The sequence below is a fragment of the Lates calcarifer genome, linkage group LG23 (genome assembly GCF_001640805.2).
Source record: "Lates calcarifer isolate ASB-BC8 linkage group LG23, TLL_Latcal_v3, whole genome shotgun sequence".
Classification (NCBI taxonomy): Eukaryota; Metazoa; Chordata; class Actinopteri; family Centropomidae; genus Lates; species Lates calcarifer.
This window is the reverse complement of record NC_066855.1, coordinates 14,467,245-14,488,684: the sequence shown is the minus strand read 5'-3', so window position 1 is coordinate 14,488,684 and position 21,440 is coordinate 14,467,245. Positions and strand designations below refer to the sequence as shown.

General features: G+C 41.3%; 2 protein-coding genes across 4 annotated transcripts in view; one reads left to right on the top strand and one right to left on the bottom strand.

Moving 5' to 3' along the window:
* LOC108894819 (sodium channel protein type 4 subunit alpha A-like) overlaps positions 1-14,830 on the bottom strand; it is a 24,095-nt gene extending 9,265 nt beyond the window's left edge. Inside the window, 15 exon segments of the mRNA XM_051066581.1 lie at positions 2,273-2,629; positions 2,730-2,903; positions 2,999-3,237; positions 3,847-3,976; positions 4,064-4,237; positions 4,664-4,861; positions 4,967-5,108; positions 5,291-5,354; positions 5,440-5,733; positions 5,830-5,921; positions 6,193-6,321; positions 6,410-6,499; positions 6,603-6,721; positions 7,026-7,329; positions 14,703-14,830. Of these exon segments, the coding sequence (XP_050922538.1) occupies positions 2,273-2,629; positions 2,730-2,903; positions 2,999-3,237; positions 3,847-3,976; positions 4,064-4,237; positions 4,664-4,861; positions 4,967-5,108; positions 5,291-5,354; positions 5,440-5,733; positions 5,830-5,921; positions 6,193-6,321; positions 6,410-6,499; positions 6,603-6,721; positions 7,026-7,280 (2,457 nt within the window). The 5' untranslated portion in view covers positions 7,281-7,329; positions 14,703-14,830.
* Positions 14,001-21,440, top strand: dydc2 (DPY30 domain containing 2). Of its 3 annotated transcripts, none has more exons than XM_051066579.1 (8): positions 14,001-14,027; positions 17,808-17,966; positions 18,908-19,030; positions 19,716-19,943; positions 20,099-20,251; positions 20,569-20,748; positions 20,969-21,118; positions 21,284-21,440. In XM_051066579.1, exons 2-8 carry the CDS (start codon positions 17,820-17,822, stop codon positions 21,311-21,313), a joined length of 1,011 nt encoding a protein of 336 aa, XP_050922536.1. In that variant the 5' UTR covers positions 14,001-14,027; positions 17,808-17,819; the 3' UTR covers positions 21,314-21,440. The 3 variants fall into 3 exon arrangements, with proteins under 3 accessions (XP_050922536.1, XP_050922537.1, XP_018548956.1); XM_051066580.1 differs by lacking the exon at positions 14,001-14,027 and adding an exon at positions 14,763-14,885; XM_018693440.2 differs by lacking the exon at positions 14,001-14,027 and adding an exon at positions 17,492-17,561.

The following is a 21,440-nucleotide window of genomic DNA, read 5'->3' as shown; positions in this document are numbered from 1 at the left end:
GAGCCAATAAAACGACCATGAATTTCAGTTCAATCTGAAGCAGCCAGTAGCCAGTTACCATAGTTTAGGTTAAATTAGCTAACCATAAAGACTAGAGACAGAAAATTGTCCAAAGGTTTAAAAAAATATCTGCCTACCAGCTCCTCTAATTGGCATGTAGTATCTTGTTTGTTTAATCTATACAAAAACAAAATGTAAAGTTGTCAGAACAAAAACAGATACAACATGTTAATTAGTGAGCTTTAGATCGTGTTACCTTTGTACAAAAGGCCAGCTGTTTCCTCCTGTTTTCAGTCTTTATACTGAGCTATTTAAGCGTTGTTGCTGTAGCTTCATATTTATGGACATCTCCACAAACTGAGCAAAAAAGCAAATATTTCCCAAAATGCTGCACTATTCCTTCAAGACTTGTAGCAAGAGAAAGAGAAAGAACTCATGTTTTTTATAATGATGGTCCTGGCACTTAAATTTGCAAGAAATAATCTAAATAAAAATATCTCTTCTTAAGGAAGATTAAGTAGAATGCTGCAAAAAGCCAAAAACAAGGATGCTAAAAGTCAGTAAATAATCTGAAGCACGTCTCATGCAAGTTAAATCTACTCTGCTCCATATGCTGTGGTGCTGATGGCCCAATATGATTACCTCTTCATCAATTACAGTTCAATCCCCTATCAAATGACTTTTCCTTAACACCCAGTCCCGCTGCCACCTGAGCTCTGCTCGCTCAGCTGTCTGTGTTTGTTCCCTCAGTGGCAGCATGCTTACTTGAGCTGGATCTTAGCACATACTCAAGGTCAAAACCACTGTTTGGAGGCTCAAGTCATTTGATTTAAATAGAAACCCCCTCCTCCCATGAAGTGTAAGTGTTGCCTTTATGTCAGTGCAGATAGTTGCTTATTTATGCGTGAGATGAGTGCACAGTGGAGTAAGGGTGGAGGGGTTTGGGAGGGGGGTGGAGTGTGAGACACATAAAAGCCATGATAATATTGGCACAGTGCGGTCAGCGCAATACTTTTGTCAGCACTTGACGATGAGCCATTTCCTTTTCATTTCTATGAATAACCTTACAGGAAATGGTTTTGGCTCTGGTCATTGAATATGATGCTGAAATGATGTCTGACAGTGATCATCTGTATGCCCTTGTTCTGTGAGGCCAAGATAAAATGTCAGGGGCAGTATTTTCATGCTCCAGACACTCAGGATTCTTCACTAAGCATCAAAACTCTGCTGCCTCTTCATGCAAATTCACCTACAGACTGTGTGAAAAGGTTGGTACAGCTGAATTAGCTCTGTGATCACAGATTCTGATAAATGTTGGTGCCAAAAAACAACAAAAACATGCCACATATACTGTACTCTGTCTTGTGTGTTTGGTATCACTCATACTGTCATACCTCATATGCTGTAATACCCCCTGATGGCAACAGTTTTCTCCCCCAGTTGTGTCTGTCTGTCCTTGGCATCCCTCAGCTGAGGGGTTAACAATAGATTGCTGAGACACGCAGACCACAAAATCTCCTGGCATTATAATTAGATAACTGTTAGATTTAGAAAGATTTTACAAAACGGTTTGTCAGCTTTACAGCTTCACAGTAGTGACAGTTGTTCAGTATGGATATTTACGTGTGTGCCTGAGTGGCAGCGTCTGTGAGCTCAGGAATGACCATGTAGATATAGATAATTTCTTTCATGAGAAACTGAGAAAGAACAGAGGGAGAATTTGATAGAATTTGTGCACAACATATATCACTGGTGAGGTCACACACTTCATGAGCATCTGACAGGACTAGATTCAAAGCGGAAACACTTGTGTCCAACATTGTGAGTTTCACATGGACACAGATACATATACACATATTATATTACAAGTTAATGTACAAATTTTGGCCTCACTTTTACAGTTGAAGGCTTCAATGTTTCACAATTTCCAATACTGTGTTTGTAGTATACTTTTAATCTGTAGTTTGCTCTTGAATGTGTAGTTCTTAACAGCATTTTTTTCTCCCTTAACAACATCTGCTCAGAGTTACCTATCTGTCAGTATATGAGTAGTAAATGGACTGCATTTAGATACTACTTTTATAGTCAAAGCAACCACTTAAAGACCTCTAAAAGTGCTTTACACTATGAGTCACAACTGGGGGTTCAGTATCCTGCCGAAGAACGCTTCGACATGCAGACCGGAGGAGCCAGGAATTGCCCACCCATTCGACCTGTTTGCCTCCTGAGCCACAACCACCCCCAGAAGTGCATGAGCAATTGTTGCACTTACCACTAGATTTCCAATGACCATGACCATCATGAAGACAACTAAACACATCCCAGCTCCGGCCACCTCCATGCAGTCCCACATGGTCTCGATCCACTCCCCACAGAGGATGCGGAACACGATGAGGAACGAGTGGAAAAAGTCATTCATGTGCCAGCGTGGCAGCTCGCAGTCTTCTGAGATCTTGCACACACAGTCCTTGTAGTTCTTCCCAAAGAGCTGCATGCCCACCACGGCGAAGATGAAGACAATGATGGCCAGCACCAAAGTCAGGTTTCCTAAAGCTCCCACCGAGTTACCAATGATCTTGATCAGCATGTTGAGCGTGGGCCAGGATTTGGCTAGTTTGAAGACACGAAGCTGTCTCCAACGCAAGACAAACACAGACAAAGACAGTGAATAACATCGGAGGTAATGTTACTGTAACTGGATACAAATAAATTCAATCAATGTCTCTCACCAGACGGAAAGACCTGAGGACAGAGAGCCCCTGGACATTCGCTAGCCCCAACTCCACTAGACTGAGAGTGACAATGATGCTGTCGAAAATATTCCAGCCTACTTGAAAGTAGTAGTAGGGATCCATGGCAATGAGCTTGAAGAACATTTCCGCTGTGAAGATCCCGGTGAAAACCTAAGGAGGTGAAGATTTTCCTTTTGAGTAACCGATAAAATCAAGTCTCAGATGTTGGAACATTTCTGCAATGAAGTTTAAAATCTAATATTCACCAGATTCCCCACTGAGAGCATGTTGTCAAACTCCGGAGTCATGGGGTAGTGCTCCATGGCCATAAAGAGGGTGTTGAGCACGATGCAGATGGTGATGGCCAAGTCAACAAAAGGGTCCATCACCACAAAATGCACCCACTTTTTAAAGACCACCCAGGGCGTGCAGCAGTCCCACTTCAGAAACATGTCTGCAAACTTGTACCAGCCAGGTGGGCACGGCCTCTGAGCCTCCTCCAACTCTAGACAAAGACAGACACAGAGGAAAAATAATTAGGTAGTAAGTAGGTAGCATTGATTTTATCAAAGCATATGAGTTATCTTTAAGTGATAATAAGGATACAGCTGATGCAATGTGACGCTGAGTGACATTAAAATTCTTACTGTGGCAGGTCATAGTTGAGCTGAAATAGCCCAAGCTTAACACTGGCGAGGGTGTGACACTGACTGCTGACAGGGATTTCTCCTGCACACAATGTGATTAGCCCGACTATGGCAAGCTCTAGACAATGCTACTGTATTAGCCTTGGATAAAATGAGTGTATAATGTTAACAACTGCTTGATAATCTAAGCAATCAGAGCTCACATTAGAGCATCGCCTCTATGAACCTGCAGCTAAGTCTTATGTATTTCTTCATTCCCTGAAGGGATTTGACACTTCAAGATACTCCAACCCTGCTGCATAGCATAAACAGCACCCAGAAACAGGCATTATGGTGTTGTGTCATCTACTTATTTTAGTGTAAAAAAGCTAGAAAATATTCATAAGTAAATTCCATATCTAGGAATTCTGTATGACAGTTGCTGGTGCATTGTCAATGTGAGGTTTCTATCTTCGTTGGCACTGTACCTTCCATAGCAGCTGCAGTGAGCACAGTCAGAACACTAGCAGATCTCTGTGTCAGGCCTGGGTCGTCCATGTGAAGCATACTGTGCACAGAGCCAAGTGACTGCTCCCTGAGTTCATAATCTTCAGCATGCTGTAAAAATATTTTGAGAAACTTTCAGCACACCTAAAAAATTCATCAGTTGTCAGCTCTTGACAAAACCTCACTAAGCAGACTAACCTTAACCATGGTGGGCGCTCTGATGAGCAAACGGGGAATGACTCTCCCGTTACAATCCTTGACAACTTCATCAGGTTCAAGACTCCGTTCATCATCTGCCTGCTCAGACAATGTGCGATGACTGAGCGACTTCCTACTGGTTAGAGTGGCTCGGCTCCCGAGGATTTGAGCCTGCTGGGTAAAAGGTTGAGTTTTACTGCAAACAATACAATTTATCTATAGTGTAATTTATTCATTCACAGTCAACACTTTTTATTCTTTCTTTTACAGTTTTTTATAGTTCCTTTAAAGTTTACTACACTTTAATTTTTTCATGCTTTATAAAACTACAGGTATTTATCATAATTCTGTACAAAGGAACAAAACACTGAAGAAAAAAAAAAGCTAAATTTTGCTTTACGGCCAAAAGGCCTTGACAGGTGCTCTCTTCTTCTCATTGTGACACTATAAACTGCACTGGAGGGAGGGTGTTGTTATTGAATGAATGTAGAATTTGTATTTACTGTAGATCGTCATGATATGGCCAATACCTGATCTGCTGAATTAGGTCAGTATAGACAGTGATCTTTTGGATCAGTGCATTCCTTTTGTGATAGCTACCTGCTCTTGATTCTTGAGCTGCTCTAGTAGCCGCTGGAACTCCTCCTCTTTCTCTATGGCCTCTCGCTGAGTTGCCTGATTCTGCTCGTCATAAGCCATGGCTACCACAGCCAGTATGAGGTTGATGAGGTAGAAGGAGCCCAGAAAGATGATCACCACGAAGAACAGCATGTATGTCTTACCAGCCGCCCGCAGGATCTGTGTTTGAAGCAAAAAAGAAGCTACGAGAACTAAGGACAAGTTTCTTTTCATCACGTTAACTTTGAAATAAAAAAAGTTCCAACAAATGAAAGAAGTGCCAACCAGCTGGAAAAGGTTCTCCCAGTAGTCCTGGGTCATGAGTCTGAAGAGGGCCAAGAAGGCCCAGCCAAAAGAGTCAAAGCTGGTGTAGCCAAAGTTGGGGTTCCTCCCAGCCTTCATGCATGTGTATCCTTCGGGGCACTTTCTATCAACAGGGAAGAAGAGTCAGTGTGCTGCGATCGCTCCTCCAGACTCCAAATCACACTCAACACCATACTACTGTATTTACATTGATGCTTTTGAAATGGTTGTGGACCAAACAAACAGCTCTAAGAGATGACCAGACCAGATCGCCCAGACTAAATTAGCATGGTGGAGAATACATACCCAGCATCAGAGCTGTTTCCACAGAGTAGAGCATCTTTGCTGCCTTCCAAATAATAGTGATTCTCTATAACCAAACAAGAGAATAAACAGTGAAATCTACTCATGTGTACAAAATCTTAAATAAATAACACAATACATGGTAAACATACCTGTGTTTTCAATATATTCCATAAAATTGAAGGTACTGTTGGTATATGTTGTATGATTGATGCCCATGGTGTTGTTGAAGGAAAGAGCATCACCGAATGCTGATGTGGTGTTAAAAAATTCAAATGAAGTTTCATTTGTTTCGATGGGCCATCGCACACACTTGTGACGCAGGTTTCCCATGAAAAGCTGGAGGCCGACGAGGGCGAAAACCGCGAGAGCAAAGACGGTCAGAACCATAACGTCCACCATCTTCTTCACTGACTGGATCAAAGCGGCCACGATGGTTTTCAAACCTGACAAAATACAAGAAAGATGTATGTAACTGACATATCGCTGTCACATGGCTGTGCAACAACAAATGATGAATACTACAAGAATATTAAAAATACCTGGAATCACAGTAATTGTTTTTAGGGCTCGAAGCACACGAAACGTCCTGAGGGCCGACACATTGCCAAGGTCAACAAACTCAGTGACGTATCTGTGGAAAGAAATGAAACCATCAATCATAGCCAGCAGCTATATGAGACTTAACATGTTATCTGTTCATATTCCTGTTTGAATTGACTATAGTGTGAGAACTGGTCATATAAAATGCACAAAAACTTAACCAAAACTAAACAATATCAGTTTTCACAGGAACATAATTTGTTTGTTATGTGCAATTTATGCACCAAAAATGTTGATTCAATGTCATTTTTTCTTTTCTCAAATGTGACTTCACAGTTATAAAAGTGCACTAAGACACTTACGCCATGCTGATCACCATGAAATCCAGCCAATTCCATGGATCTCGAAGGAATGTAAAAGATCCAATACAGAAACCTCTGGACAACACTTTGACTGTTGCCTCAAAGGTATAAATACCAGTAAAAACGTACCTAGAAAGAAAATTATGCAACCTGGATTAATAAAAAGGAGCATTAAATATAACACAAGAAAACCAAAGGAAAATGAACAAGTACTCACTCAACAGTTTTACTCCACGCCGGTGGGTTGCTCATCGTCATGAATACACAATTCGACAGAATTGTAATCATGATGAACATGCTGAATAATTTAATTCAGGGTTAAGGAAACAGACATTAAACTGCATGTATAAGCAGACATCCCTGCTCTTTACCCATCATTTACCCATCAACAGCTACAGTTCAAAGGATATGAATGTATGAGAATTTTGATGGCTCCTCTTCTAACCAAACTAAAGGGGCTCAGAATGTAGCAAGCTGGTTCAGCATTGAACCTGTAGATTGTGTTTCCTTTGCTGATCACAATGAATGTCTGAAACACACAAAGATCATCTGTATAAATGGCAAGGGGTCCAAAAATAACATTTCAATAAATAGCCTAGTTAGTGATGACAATCTTGAAATAATACTTTAACATTTAACTGTAACGTATGCATACCAAAGATGAAATGGTATACATTGCGTAATGGATACTGTATGCAGTTGTAATAACAGAAATTTACGTCAAGTAATACATCCAGTCATATTTTAAGGTCATGTGAGGACAGAGTCAAGCTCGTTAAATACTAAGTGTGCACAGTGGCTGTGCATGTGAGCCCAGATGATCTTAAACTGACTTTCTGTGCTTTGTAGAAGGGGTCCAGGTCCTCCAAAGGTGTGTTGAGCAGCTCTGGTGGAGGGTCTCCGTAGATCATGGGCAGGTTCTTGCCCGCCTCCAGGTCAATGTTGGGGCCTGCTGGCTCTTCCTCATCGTGCCCCTCTACTTCTGCGGCCTTTTTTCTTTCCTCCTTGAGCCTCTCGATCTCCGCCAGTGATTTCTGGGTGAAGGGGCGGAACGCATCGGTGCCTGGGGGAGGGAGCAGGGTCGCCATCTTCGCATCGCGAAGGGATACCGCCTCACCAGGGTTTCCCTAGAAGAAGCTGGACAGAAGACAAACATAATGCATTACCAACCACAGGTTTGAGATATGTGCGGGTGCAGCCGCTGCAGCTGACCATCGAGCCTTGACCCTCAAAACCATTTTCAGCCTATTATTTTGATTTGATTTGAAAACACAACAAACATTTATGACTCTTTCAAATGTGGTCCTCATGAAACAAGACCTAATGTGGAATGTAAAGTGTTAGCGCTGGAACAATTCACTGCATAATAATCAATTTTTTTCTAGTCATTGGCTTCAGCTAATCCAGAGTCATTGCTTCTTTTTGTCTCATGATATTTTAAACTGAACATTTTTAGGTTTTTGTCTGTCCTACAATATTTTGCTGGGCATTTATCAGTGAATTTCTGCATTATACATTTATTTTCTTAAAAACAACAAATACCAATGACACCACAGTCAAAAAAATTAATTATTTCCTTTTTAAATTTTATTTTGGTCTGACCAATTGGTATTTTTTACATGGCGAATGCCTTTTAATGACAATTTAAGGAGCCAATATATTTTCTGATGATAAATTAATCAAGCAAATCAAGTAATAAGATGAAAAATGTTGTAAAAAATGTTTAACTTTTCTATAATCTTAACTTTTTTATGAAATATTTAGTTTTACCTCGTCTGACTTCAGATAATCATTTACATAACACAAAACTTTAGAAATCAGTTTTTTAATGGAACTGCTGAAAACTCATCAACGTGTAAAATCTGTGATGAGGAACCACATGTAGAGACAGCTTTGTTTAAAGGGAGTCACAGGCCAAAGTGGCTGGGAACCACTTATGTGTTCCCATAAGTGTTGGTAATGATGACAGATCTTTGTTGCTTTGATCTATGTCCAAAAGCCCTCATCCTCACTCCTTCCTTATCCTCCACCCCTGCGCCCTACATCTCTGACCCGACAACCCTCGCTACACCGCAAGCACTTAAAAGTGTCAAGATGGTAACAAAAGGACGAGACGCATTAGACGGACGAGAGCTTGCACTTTCCCACAGTTCTAAAGAGACCATGACATTACGTGTGTACATCAGATTTCTTATTAGCTCAGCAGACGCCCCACGACAAGGTCCAAGTGGCATTCGCTTACATCCTTTGATGTGTTTAGCAACCGAGTCGAGATCAGTTAGTTTCGTCTGGAGCAGCTGAGGTTAGGCTGCTGCTATCAGGGACAGAATAATGTACTAGATTTTCTAACCTTTGTTATACGCTTTGAAATAGTTCAAACATTCCTAGGACCCTATAATATAAAATAAAAAAAATCTCTGCCTCCCCATATGTAATAGTTGTTTACTATTATGCAATTTTACAACCACTTGTCCTGAAAATGTTATCAAAAAAGAACAACGTGTGTGTAAATTTTTACTTAAATGGGTTCAAAGGGCACATGTATGTACCGGATTGAAACAATGTTAATATACATTTTGCAAACCATACATTATTCTAAGTTTTAGAATTAACTTTAGCCTAACCCTACACAACATAACTATAAAATGGCCTTTACCAAACATGAAAATTGATCCAAGAAAAGTTGCTTAAATACACAGCCAAAACCTCTCAGAATCACCAAGTGCTATAATGTGTCTTAAACTAATTTAAATTTATTTTCTGAGAGGTAAACACTACACAGAGAATACAGACAAAACATTATTTGCCAAAACACACAAACAAGCTGGTAACAGGCTGTCAAAAAGAGAAGAGTTCCTGACTTCACACATGTAAAGATGCAGAGGCAGACTGAGGTATCAGCATGACGGGATGGACAGTGACACTGAAAGCCTCTGATCAGACGTATTAATACCCACTCAAACTGCCCTCGCTTCAACAGAAAATTATGCATTCACACACATGCGAGGAGACGCACACGCTCGCACAGATACGGTGGCTGCCCAGCTGCTACGGGCAATCAAGACAGAGCGTCGTGTTACAGAAGCCCGATGACTCTGCTCATTCCTTCCTGGCTGAGCCTTTGCTCTGCGCCTCACATCCCTCCGATAAACAGGACAGCATGCCAACTTATCTTACCGAGCTGACTCCTCTCTCCACTACCTTCTATTTTACATGGGGCCCCCACCAAAGACACTGAGCTTCCGCCTCTGCGCCCTTACCAGCACTTTACAAGCCCTCCCACCACCCTGCTACATGACACTTGAGGCTCTAAATCCCTCTTTCATACAACGCAGACTTCAATCATTCCATCGGAGCTGTATCACTCATCAAAGCTGCCATCCCTAATAACTCAAACACACATCAGACACCATCTCTGTGTTCTCCTGATATCCTTTTCTGAATAGTACTACATGGGTCAGTATTTCCTTTATCCTACCGAGAGTTATCACCAATATCACCAGAGTTTCTCAGGGTCATTCAGTCCCAAGACAACCAATGCAGCCCTACACCTACCAACTACTCCCCTCACACTCCCCTCCAGGCCCTAGTTTCCCCCCTCATCATCCCATTTCAAAACCCCCGTTCTGTGAGCCATGGGCCCCGCTGCCCTCAACCGTGAGCCAACCTTAAAATACTCATCCTGAGAATGGATGTGTTTCTCTGTGGCTTATGGGAAACATTTCCTGATTGCATTACATCACACTGTTACTGCTGAAGCCATCAAGTGTCCTTTTTTTAAAAAAGCCAGGTCCTTCAATTGAAAGCCTGCCAACCTCAAAAAAGTCCTCTCGAAGAGGTCGTTGGCCTTGTCTCTCATGTCACTTAGGTAAATAATACCTTTTGGCACCATGTTAAGTTTTGTAGCTACATTTATCAGCGTCTGCACACGAAAGAGCCAAGAGTACAGGCAAGACTAGGATATTTAGTATCAGTCAAAATAGATTATGTATATCTCGCTTAATCTTGTCATTAAACCTGTCCATAAAACACAGCCCTGTCTGAATTTATGAGTCTGAGAGCAAACTCAAAAGGTTTAAAGTACAAGCTACAGGCCAGCGTTCGCCTCACTGGTGGAAGAAGTGATCAGATCCTTTAGTTAAGTAAAAGTACTGATACAAAAAGGTAGAAATGCCCTATAAATATAAAAGTCCTGCATTTAAAATCAAACCCAACTTAGGGGTTGTGCCCCTCCAAACAGTCACCAGATAAATCTAAGTGGTTGTGAGGTGATTAATGGCACAGGAAAGAAGAACGAAACATTCAGCTATGCAAATTTGTATCTTTTGTATTTTGCACTTATTTCTAATCTTTTGTGTGTGTGTTGGCAAAGTGCTCAAATAAGACATTCTTTTTTTTATGTCATAGGCCAAATGTTTGGGAACCACTGGTTTAATCTTGATCTAAAATCTTCATCTGTAAAGTAACTAGTGACTAGATGAGTCAAATAAATATGGTGCAGTTAAACGTACAATATTTCCCTGAAATGTAGTAAAGTGGGATAAAAGTATAAATCAGAGTAGTCAAATACAAGTCGCAAAGGTCACAGTTCATAATTGTAGTCTAAAAGCTCCAGAACAGTGTACATGAAAACATGCTTGTGTATTAACCTGTGTTGTGTAACAGATGCTGACCCACTGCCCAGTCTTATTGTCCAATTGTACAATTACTCTGCTGCTGGCTTAATAAAACATTTTCAAATGGTTCAGTTTTGTACTCAGGGAGCAGTTTTGTTAAAAACAGCATATAACTACTCTTCACAGTGGCTAACTGCTTCTCTGTGCTCACTGCAGATAAGTTTTCATGATCAACCTCTTTTCTTTAAATGGATAGTTTTAAACATGCCTTTCATCTTTTTCAAAGTGGGCTCCAACCCCTGACACTGAGCTTGCTAAATGCAGCTACTAGCTGAAAAAAATGACAAGTGAGGTGATGTGATAGAAGTGGGTCACTCGTGAGCAGTCCAGATCGGATTGCATTGAAATTTTGCTCAGGGTCCAGATGAAATTGTCTTTTAGTACAGATGCGGGTCCACCTATTGATTATGTAAACTCAAAATTTTACTTATGTACAGTTCTTGGATAAAACTACTTGGATACTTTTCCACCACTGGTTTGATTTTAAGAGTCGAGCTGAAGTTGAAGACAATCAGCTCATTACATGACCATGCTCGTACAGTCGCGCTGTGGACAGGTGGCAAACCGAGGAAGAGGGAAAGGAATGTTAGATTTCAGAGGCCTTCCCCGACAGTAATATATATATCAGCTTGCATGTCAGTGAAGGCCATGTGACCTGTGACATTCCAGCTGAGGATATAGACGGGGTAATGTAGACACCTCTTCGTTACACTAGCCGGCTGCGGAATGCGAATGCCAATATTCACCTCCGGAAACCAACCGAACTAGCTTTTGGCTTTTGTCAAAAGGGCAGCTTGAGTTCAAGCAGGAAAAAGAGGTTGTGCTGTCTTCTCAGGAACAGTAAAGATGTTTAGTTCACTAGATTTCAAGGGTTTTGAGTACAACGCATTCGGATCTCCCAATGTGATCAGTGAAACATAAGAATTGCTGTTGAATTTTTGTACATCCTGTTAAAATCCAAGCATACTAGTATGAAATATATTGAGACCACTCCCTGGTTGACTCAGACAGAAACTTTCCTCTATACCAGTAGCACTATTACAGCTGTGATTTTATCAGAGAACACATTTAATCAATTTTAATGACTTATTGGCTTGACTCTGGTGCCCTGAGGATGCCAGGAGTTCAAAGACAAGTCCTGTGGCAGCATTGGCAAATGTCTCGGTCCCCTCATTATACAGCCCTTACCACTCCTGGAATGTGGTTAAGTTGTAAACGACAGATCTACAGAGCAAACAAGGGCTTTTATCCACATGTCCTTTGACATTTGCCGTGCTCCTCTTCCCTCCTGTTTTCTCACGGGGTCAAATCGCAGCACTGTGGTTAGCTCTCCCAGCATTGCCTCAACACCCTGTCACCCACCAGTTAACCTTGTATTTCAAACCCTATAGGGAGCCACATTAAAACAGACCTCCCCACCTGTCTCTGCTTCCCAACGTGTCATTGTATGCATTTTGCACTTCAACATCATAGCTGCACGCTCAGTCAAACTGCACTAAAAATGATCAGCATGTTCACGGCCTTGGTAACAACTCAGGGTCAAGCCCTCTGAGTCTTTGACTCTTATTTTGATGTCTTTATCAGATGTGCACACAGGAGACTTAGCTGCACTATATCTCTATATGCATTATGCTGATGCTAAGAGGACAGTTGTTGTCGTTCACAGCATGCCTCTGTCGCTGCATACCGAGGAGCTGTGAAGACCTAGCGTAATCTCCCTGCTGCAGCCAGATGGTCAGGTGGCTGACAGACGTATAGGGCAACTGATTTATAAATCCAGACCTTTATTGGAGGATGCAGCCAAACAAGGCCAAGTAAACATTTCACCACATCCATCTTGGTCTTGAGAGCATAATAATATGCTGTTACTACCAGAACACGAGCCCTCAGAGCACTAATAAACAGTTCTTGAGTCTAAACTTGTAGATGACTAATAAAGAAGCTGTTTTGGAATTAACCATAAATGTAAGATTAATTTTTTCCCGTCACCAGGAATAATATCATTCTTTGGTGTATTGTTGTAATACAGCTTTCTAAACAGATTTCTACTATCTCAAACTGACTGACCCATTTGGCCTTTGCACTTGCTGCACAGAAATCTGAGTAGATTACATGTGGAGGTGATATGGAGAATATTCCATCCAGCTTGTGAGGGACCAGGGGGAGCTATTATCATATTCATAACACCAATTGAGTCCATAAAAAACACAGACGTTCATGAAGGAACTGCTCATGTTCAAACCATCTATTTAAAAAAAAATATTAACAAATAATATTAATACAATATTCCTATGGGGAGACAACAAAACTCTATGTCGTACACAATTATTTTGACTTGGGGAACTGAACAAATGAAGAGGTAAATTTTGAGATTTTTTTTTTTTTTACTTTTCTTTAACCTTATTTCACCTTTTGAATACTCTGGAAAATACAGAGGCCCAGCCAAGGAGTCACATGGGCTCAGTTGGTGAAAGAAACTCAAAACCGACACCTTCTGCGTCCAAGAACATGTGATGCGAGACACACAAACACACTCAGGCAGGAAGGAAGACTACAGATACACCTTTACACATTATACATGTTGAAAGCTAGGTAAATATGTATTTTATGCCAACTAACACATGTGGGATAACACAGGTAAGAAAGTCAGAGGTGAACGCTGCACAAAAGAGATTCACCTCGAGCTATAAATTAAAAATATTTAAGACAAATGTTGCAATATGCAAACAAAACTTACTCTAAGGACTTAAAAACACCAGCTGATAGTCTCCATCCATGCTGAAATCTGCATTGGCCCTACTGCTGGAGCTCCACTATTTGTTACATAAGGGTTGCAGGTGCACTGCTGACGGGATCTAACATGAACATCAGTTTCCGTGTCTTCCCCCTGTGTGTCCACAGATCTGCTTTGCCTGCATGGGGCCAGGCTGTCTCCATAGTCCCGCACCTCTGATTTGGACAACATGGATTAACGGCAGAGAAATGGTGTGGTATGAGCATCCACAGCATCACAGTATCTTGCCCATCTGCCATGAAGACATGGGCTAAAAATAAAACGTTGTCCCTGTGGGAGGAGGCATAGTGGGGATTGAGAAGGTTGCAAAGTGTCCACACCGGACATTACAGCCATGTGCCTCGAGGGAGATATTCACCTGGCAGGTGAAGACATGGGCCTGCCATGATGCTCATGCGCACTTTTCTCTCTAATACTGTAGATACTGTAGCATATCGGCGTAGTAAAACACTAGTTAGGCGCTGCCATGTGCGTGCACCTTCACAACACAAACACTGCTATGAAGCCATAAATCTACCAATTCTAAATTTGACCGAAGCTCAATTACAGGTCCGTGTTTATTATTAGAACAAAGGCGCTCATATTAAAACTGCATTTAATTTCTTTGGCAGTGCAACTAATTATTTGAGTGCAAAGAGAAAATAGTAGTAGTAATAGCTTCATTAACAATGTGAAACCATTTTCTAACTTTCAAATGAAAACTGCTCTTCATCAGACAACAGCTAAATTGTTATAAGTACATTTCACCATGGTCCAATTGAGGAGGAAGGAAAATCAAACCATTGCACAAAATAACCCAACCACAACTCTCTTGTCTAAAAAAACAGAAAGATGCCAAAGTAGCCAGTTTCATCCGTAGAAAGGGACGAATAAAAATAAAACAACTGGTATGGACATGAAATAGCACCAAAACGTAAGTAAAACCCCTCAACCTGCAGCTTGACAGCTTGAAGAAACTTTTCTATTCCGAGTCTCATGCAGGAGTCATCTCTCGGCTCAACTACTCAAGGAAGACAATAGAAGGCAGGTGGCGGGTTTACCTTGCAGCGGTAAAGCAAATATTCCCACAGAATCCAAGAAACTTGAAAAAAAAAATCAAGTCTTCCGTCAAGCCTTACTCTGAGGACGTAATTCTCCCCTTCTGGCAGCCAGCGCGGGGCTGCGGGACAGCTGTTGCTGACGCAGAGTGGTGTCCTGCAGTGAAACCGGAGGAGTCGCTCCAGGTAGGATCAGATCAGACCTTTGACACTTCGGCAACGGAACCGCTTCCCGTTCCCACACAGCTGGTCGCTCCTGCACGCGTTTCCGTCGGTCAAGCGCATTTAGGATCTTTTCTCGTCTCAAAGTGTGAAGCCGGTGTCTCTGCTGCAGCGCAGAGGAAACGTCCGAGGGATGGTGCAGCCTGCTGCTGCCGCTGCTGCTGCCGCCACCGCCGATCTCTGAGCGCTGATTCCTCTCAACTTAGTGTTTCACTGATTTAATCCGCCTGTGAGATTTGATTTCCAATTTGTTCCCGCAGATTATAAAATTACTGAAATGAAAATTCTGCTTTATAAAATTCTCCAGTTGTCACTTCATTCATTTGCGTGGACCCGAGAGCTCATACTGTTTCATGCATTAAATGTTCATGCTGAGTCGTGTGTTTATCAATCTATGAATTACTGATAAATTGTGTAGTATTATTATAAAGTTTTAAACTTTCCTAACTCATACACAGGAGGAAGTATTTACTGCATACATATATATGCATATATATATATATATATATATACATATATATATATTCAGGTTTTGTTTGTTAAATATGTTGTCTTCCATGTGTGCAGTTTAACAATCTATATTAAACCTGGTTGCCTTTAATGAAAGTGCAGCAGTCAACAAATCAGAAATTGTACAGACACTGATGAAACAGATATGTTCTCGCTGCAGCCAATAAGCAGATTTGAACATTTTTTGACAGTTGAGGATTGAAGATGTTTTTATGGTTGGCAGCAGTTTTTTCTTTCTGTCTGTTTCAGAAAGGAGTGGAGGAACATGAGGCAAATTTATGTGGAAGTATGACAGTCTTTCTTTCTCTGTCAGGACATGAACAATCCTGACAGGATCCTTGATTGTTCCACGATTTCTGATAAATAAGTCTATATGAACAGGTGTGATTTTGAATAAATCTAATTGTAAGTCAGACCTGCAACAAAGTTATCTGCTCAAATAATTAGAAATTGTTTTGCAGTTCACTCCCCAACAAAGAGAAGTCTCTGCAACCACAAGAGGGCAGCATGATTACTTTCTATTTCATTTCAAATTATTTAATCCAGACATACTGTATGCTGCACTCTCTTGTTGCCACTCTATCGCTTTAAAGCAAAACTACAAGTCCTCAAAAATGAGAGGAAACAGTACTAAAATGTGAACACTCCACAGTCCTTTTAGAAATAATGAAAAGTTGGAGACTGACACTTATTCACAGGGTCCATATGCAGGCCAGTATTTGCTTAAGGACCAGTATATGATGTCTTTGCTCACAAATGAGAGAAACGATTCACTTAATGACATTGGAGTGTAGCTGTTAATTTTTACACTACACATAATTCACTTGGAAAAGGTATCTGATTTTTAAAATAATCTCTGCAAATGCAGTGAGAGGGATACAGTCTGATTGGGTGAGTCCTCCTGTCAATGTGAAGGCTATATTTGGCTGAAAGGTGCGTAGTATGATTATACAAGGAAAATGATATCTGTTATTACAAATGTTAACTGGGTGTCGTCTGTTTCTTGGAAATGGAGCTCGTTGCAATTTTCCCCACCTACTCTTCTCCCATGTGAGCAAACTGCTCCAGTTTCAGGAGGTGGGGCTCATAAAATTATACCAACAACTGAAAAAATATGGCCCAGGTTTTCTCACTAATGAGAGATATGAAAGTAAAGTGTTACATTGCCTACTTGTGCAACTTACAGATTTGTTTTAACTTTGGTGCCTATTTTTATTAGTCTTACTGGACTCAAGAGCTTCTTCAGATACAGTGAATGCATGCTTGAAAAATTACGTGGTCTTTTCTGATAATATTGTAGTTTTGCTCATATTTTGAGGGTAGAGAGTTTTTGTTTTTACTGGAAATCATAGGCCACGTCAATCTCAATGAATATGCTGTTTCAATAGCTTCATAAAGCTAATCCTATCATACCTGCTCTTCTCTCTTCTCTCAGCCTCCGCATCTTGTCCTGTATCTGTGCTCCTCCCACAGGACTCTTTTCAGATTCATCTGTGAACACAGGGTCAATTGATATTTACATGTAATTGTTTCCTGGTTCCTCTTACAACGAAAATAAAAATATACAGGTGCGCCTCATTTTAACATGCATTTCAACCCTTTACACAAACTGAACTGAAACAAAAGTTTATCAGTCTGACAGTGGGTGATGGAATTAGTGTTAGCTAACTAGCTAATTAAGTTAGTGCTGGCTAGCAAAGTTCTCTAGTTACCTGTGTCACACCTGAGCGGATTCAGCTTGCTGTCTGGTTTGTTGACATGTTAAAAAAGACACTGTGTTGAGTAAAAATTTTGAAGAAACGACAAAATAGTTCACTCGTCCCACCGACACACAAGCAATGGAGCCGGTGCTCAGGTGGGCAAGTCGGTGGTCTTGACGTTGTACAATATCTTTGCGGCACCAGAGTAGAGTCTGATATCGTGTGTGTGTGTGTGTGTGAAGGGTGACAGATTAACAGAAAGATGCATTTTGGTCATTTTGCTAACAAAATGACACCCCACCCTCCACATATCGCCTGCTGGTTGAAATGGTAGTAAGTAGGAACTATTTTGAAGGCATTGAGGGAAGTATTAACGACGCACCGTTACCATGGACACACAATTGCTACATCCGGACGCTGAGTGGAAACGGTTTGTTTTGTGTTTTTCACTCTTCTTTTTGATGGCTAAATTGGAAAATAAGGTTTTACATTTAGTTTACGATAGATATAAGACACTGACTGTGTAGCCTGTGTAGCTAAACATCAACGTCAAAAAAGCCAATAAAACCTGCTTTCTGGGGAGCAGAAGTAAAATCAGCTTTTTCTCCAGTAGTATACTCTACGTTTACATGTTACAAGGTTTTTAACTCGAGCTGTGTTTTAACTATTCATGCAGAAAAAAGAAAACATGGACTCTGACTATATAAAAAGACATCTTGGAAAATGCCTGGCAGACGGACTGGCTGAAGTGGCCGAGCAGCGTCCTGTGAATCCAATCCTTTATCTGGCCCACTGGCTTCACAAGTACAACGCAAATGTTGAATATGAGACAGAGGTAAGCTGCTGTTTAGTTTCCTTTCCAGTGGGGGGAGGTATTACACAACATACAGTGTATACAGTCTTGCATAGACGGTTTACTGTGGCACTTTTTTACTCGTTTTGGCCATTTACGTCTGTATGAAAAACGTGTTTAACATACAAATGGTGGGATCCTGGTGTAAACATTTGTTGTCGAACCTTTGCTGGCCCCTACTATACATGTAAAGTGTATTGGTAGTTTCCTCAAGCATCCAGGGACTAGTCATTACTCTGTCATGCAAGCCTTTTTCCACCAGTATGATGAAAAAAGGGCCCGTGAGACGTTGTAATAAGAAACTTACCTGAAATAATGATATAATAGTTAAAGTAGGTTTAATCACATTTGTTAACACTTTCACCTAAGTCAAGTTTGAATAGAACACTTTTACTTTTAATGGACTATTCTTTATGAAGTCGTTATGTCGCATCAGCAGCAGGATGGAAAAATAATCAAAATAATCAGAGGTTATCTTGTGAATGCAATGCCTAACCCCTAACACCTGGGAAACACTGATACTAGCTGTAACACTGCTAGTACTACACCTACCTCTACTCGTACCTCTACTGCCACTACTACTACCTCAAAGCCCTCATCTTCAAATAGGTTTTGAGAGCTGTAGTAAAGGATGACAGAGACTTAGACAGTCTAAGCTCCTCAGACTGCTGTAAGCTATTAAGCTTACAGGGGCCGTTCCACTAATAACCCAGTCACCTTTTACCTTTAGCTTAGATTGAGAAACTGCTTACAGAGCCCTGCATGCATGGAGATCTATCACTGTCTCAGTTCACTTCTCTCAAGAAGTAACAGACAAGAGAGCCAAGCCCCTTAGAAGCATTTGAAGTTGTTCAGAAGTGTAAAACAGTCCTTTTCCTCAGTCACAATCCTTGTTGTTGTGACACTTTTCTAATAATTTGCAGAAAAAGGCCCATTTGGCTGTCCTGGAGCAGGAGCGGGCAAAAGCCAGGGAGGAGGCGTTGCACCAGGAGAAGCTGAGGGAGGAGGAGCAAAAGATCAGTGAGGCCTTGGAAGAGTCTAAAAAAGTATGTTGTGTGACAAAATGTCTGTGATGTTTCCAATTTGTGTTTTTTGAATCCCCCCCCCCCCCCCCCCCCCCCAAAAAAAAGGAGTCAGTAGCTCACTAAAACTGGAGATATAGAAATAAAAGAAGGCAAGATCTAAAGGATCTCAAGTCAATCTTATAACAGAACTTACATGCACATTTGTTCATTGAAGGAGTTACTGCTTGCTGTAATCATAGAATGAAACATGGTAGAGCATACAAGAGAATGATTAACATATCAACAGCTCTCTGAGAAAGAGCCTGCAGGGTCTGATGCACCCACACCAGCCACAACAGAAGCTGCTGAGGACAACAAAACTGTGACAGAGGAGAAACCAAACACTCCTTGTCCTGAAAACCAGGAGGTCAGAGATCAAAACCAACCTGGAGCTAAGGAAAATGACACTGAACAGGAGGTGATAAAAAGCTGATCTCAAATCTGTATGCTTCTGGTGATGGTGCATTCGCAATTTCCTCTTAAATTTGGTCTCTTCTGTGATCTTTTGATTTATGACCTTTGCTGACGTATTTGTGGTGGTGGTGGTGGTGGTGGTGGGGTTCTACGTTCATTCTGATACACCTGTGCCTGATTCACCTCGTGTGTTGTGGAAATACCCATCAGATGACTGACTTCAAATGCTTTAAGAAGATGATGTGTCTGCCAGGTGAAGATTACAGATAATGTAACCAGACCAAAGTCTGCTGAGAGGAAACCTGTGGAGGAGGTCAGCTCTTCTCCCTCTGAGACCCTCAGCACAGAGGTGAAAGAGGAATCTACAGAAATACCTGCTGAAAAAACTGAAGTGGAGCCGAGAAGTGATCAAGCAGAAGAGAAAACGGAGGAGGAGCCGAGTGACAATCATGTAGAGGAGAAAGGCCAAGATGAGGATAAGGTGATCAGACCCCTGCTGTATAACTGTTTACCTGGATGGTTTATATCATGACATTAAATTCACACTGAGAGAAGATGTTAAACATCTGCTTATTTTTCAATGTGATGCTAAAATAGATCAATTCCATATTATTCTGTCTCACGACTGCTCTGCAGGTGGTCGATCAGGCCCACACCACTGACCCTGAGCAGACTGAACCACACTCAACACTCGACAGCCAAAACACTGATGATTTAAAAACAGACAAAACAGAGGAGCCACACAACAAACAAGGCCCCCATTCCCCTGAGCCTCAAGACCCACAGAAGGTGATGCTGCTTCTGTGAACAAATAATGTGCTGCTGATTTTATTATTGTTTACCCAGCGTGAGGATTCAGGTTGCCTTGTATACAGATTTAGGATGCAAGAGATGCAGGAGCAAGGAAAGATGAGCAGAGTGATTAAGAAGACCTGAAGCAAAGAGAGCTGACGACAGATGAAAGTTAACAGGCCAGACGAGGGACAGGAGACAGAAAGATCTAGACCACAGGTTTCAGGCTGAGCAAATGCAGAATGACAGGATTATTTTTGAATGTTGTTCATTATCTAATCTACTTATTTCCTGCATCACACCATTTTCACCAGAACATTAATGAAGACAAAACTGATGAACCTGCAGATTCAACCCAAGTTGAGTCAACCTCAGCCCCACAGAGTGAAGATCCCAAACCAGAGGAGACAGTTTCAACTGAAGAACAGATGACAAAAACTGAGGAACAGGAGACACACAGATCAAGTTCTCCTCCTACTCAGGAGCAGGAAAAGGTGGCTGATCTCATTCAATCTACTGACTCAACTTGGTATTTACATAAATACATTCTCTTGTGTAAAATGGGTATTTCTCTATTTAGTGAGAAAAGCAGATCCAGAGGAGACAGCTGTGTAGACAGCAGCTGTAGACAGACAACCAGTTAGCAACACAGGGGAAATACAAGACACATTGATTTAATGCTTAACCAGAGCTGTTCTGACAACCTCATCTCAGGAGGCAGACGAGCAACACACAAGTGAGACCGCTGATAGCTTGGCTCCAGCTGAGCCTGATGTAACAGCAGAGGGGACGATGTTGAGTGACAGAACAGAGACTTCACAAGGGGAACGCGACAAGGAAGACTCCAAGGAGAAGGTGGAGAAGGTAGACTCTGTAGGCAACGGGTGAAAATCCCTAGTGATTTATGACCTGTTTCAAATGTCAAAGGGGCCTGGAAGAATGGGTACATACCCTGTAGTCTTATAGTTTAGTTATTTTGTAGTTTTTAGCAGTGAATAATATGTAACTAACAACTGTGTTTCTTTTCAGGAGGAAGAAAAAGGGGCAGATCAAACATGATCAAGCCAGTGTTGACGATCCACCAACCACTGATCCATCTTTTATATAAGTTACAAAAGTATGTTTAGTTTAGCAGATATGTGTATGCAAATATAACATACACAAGCATGAAATAAATGTTTTTTTT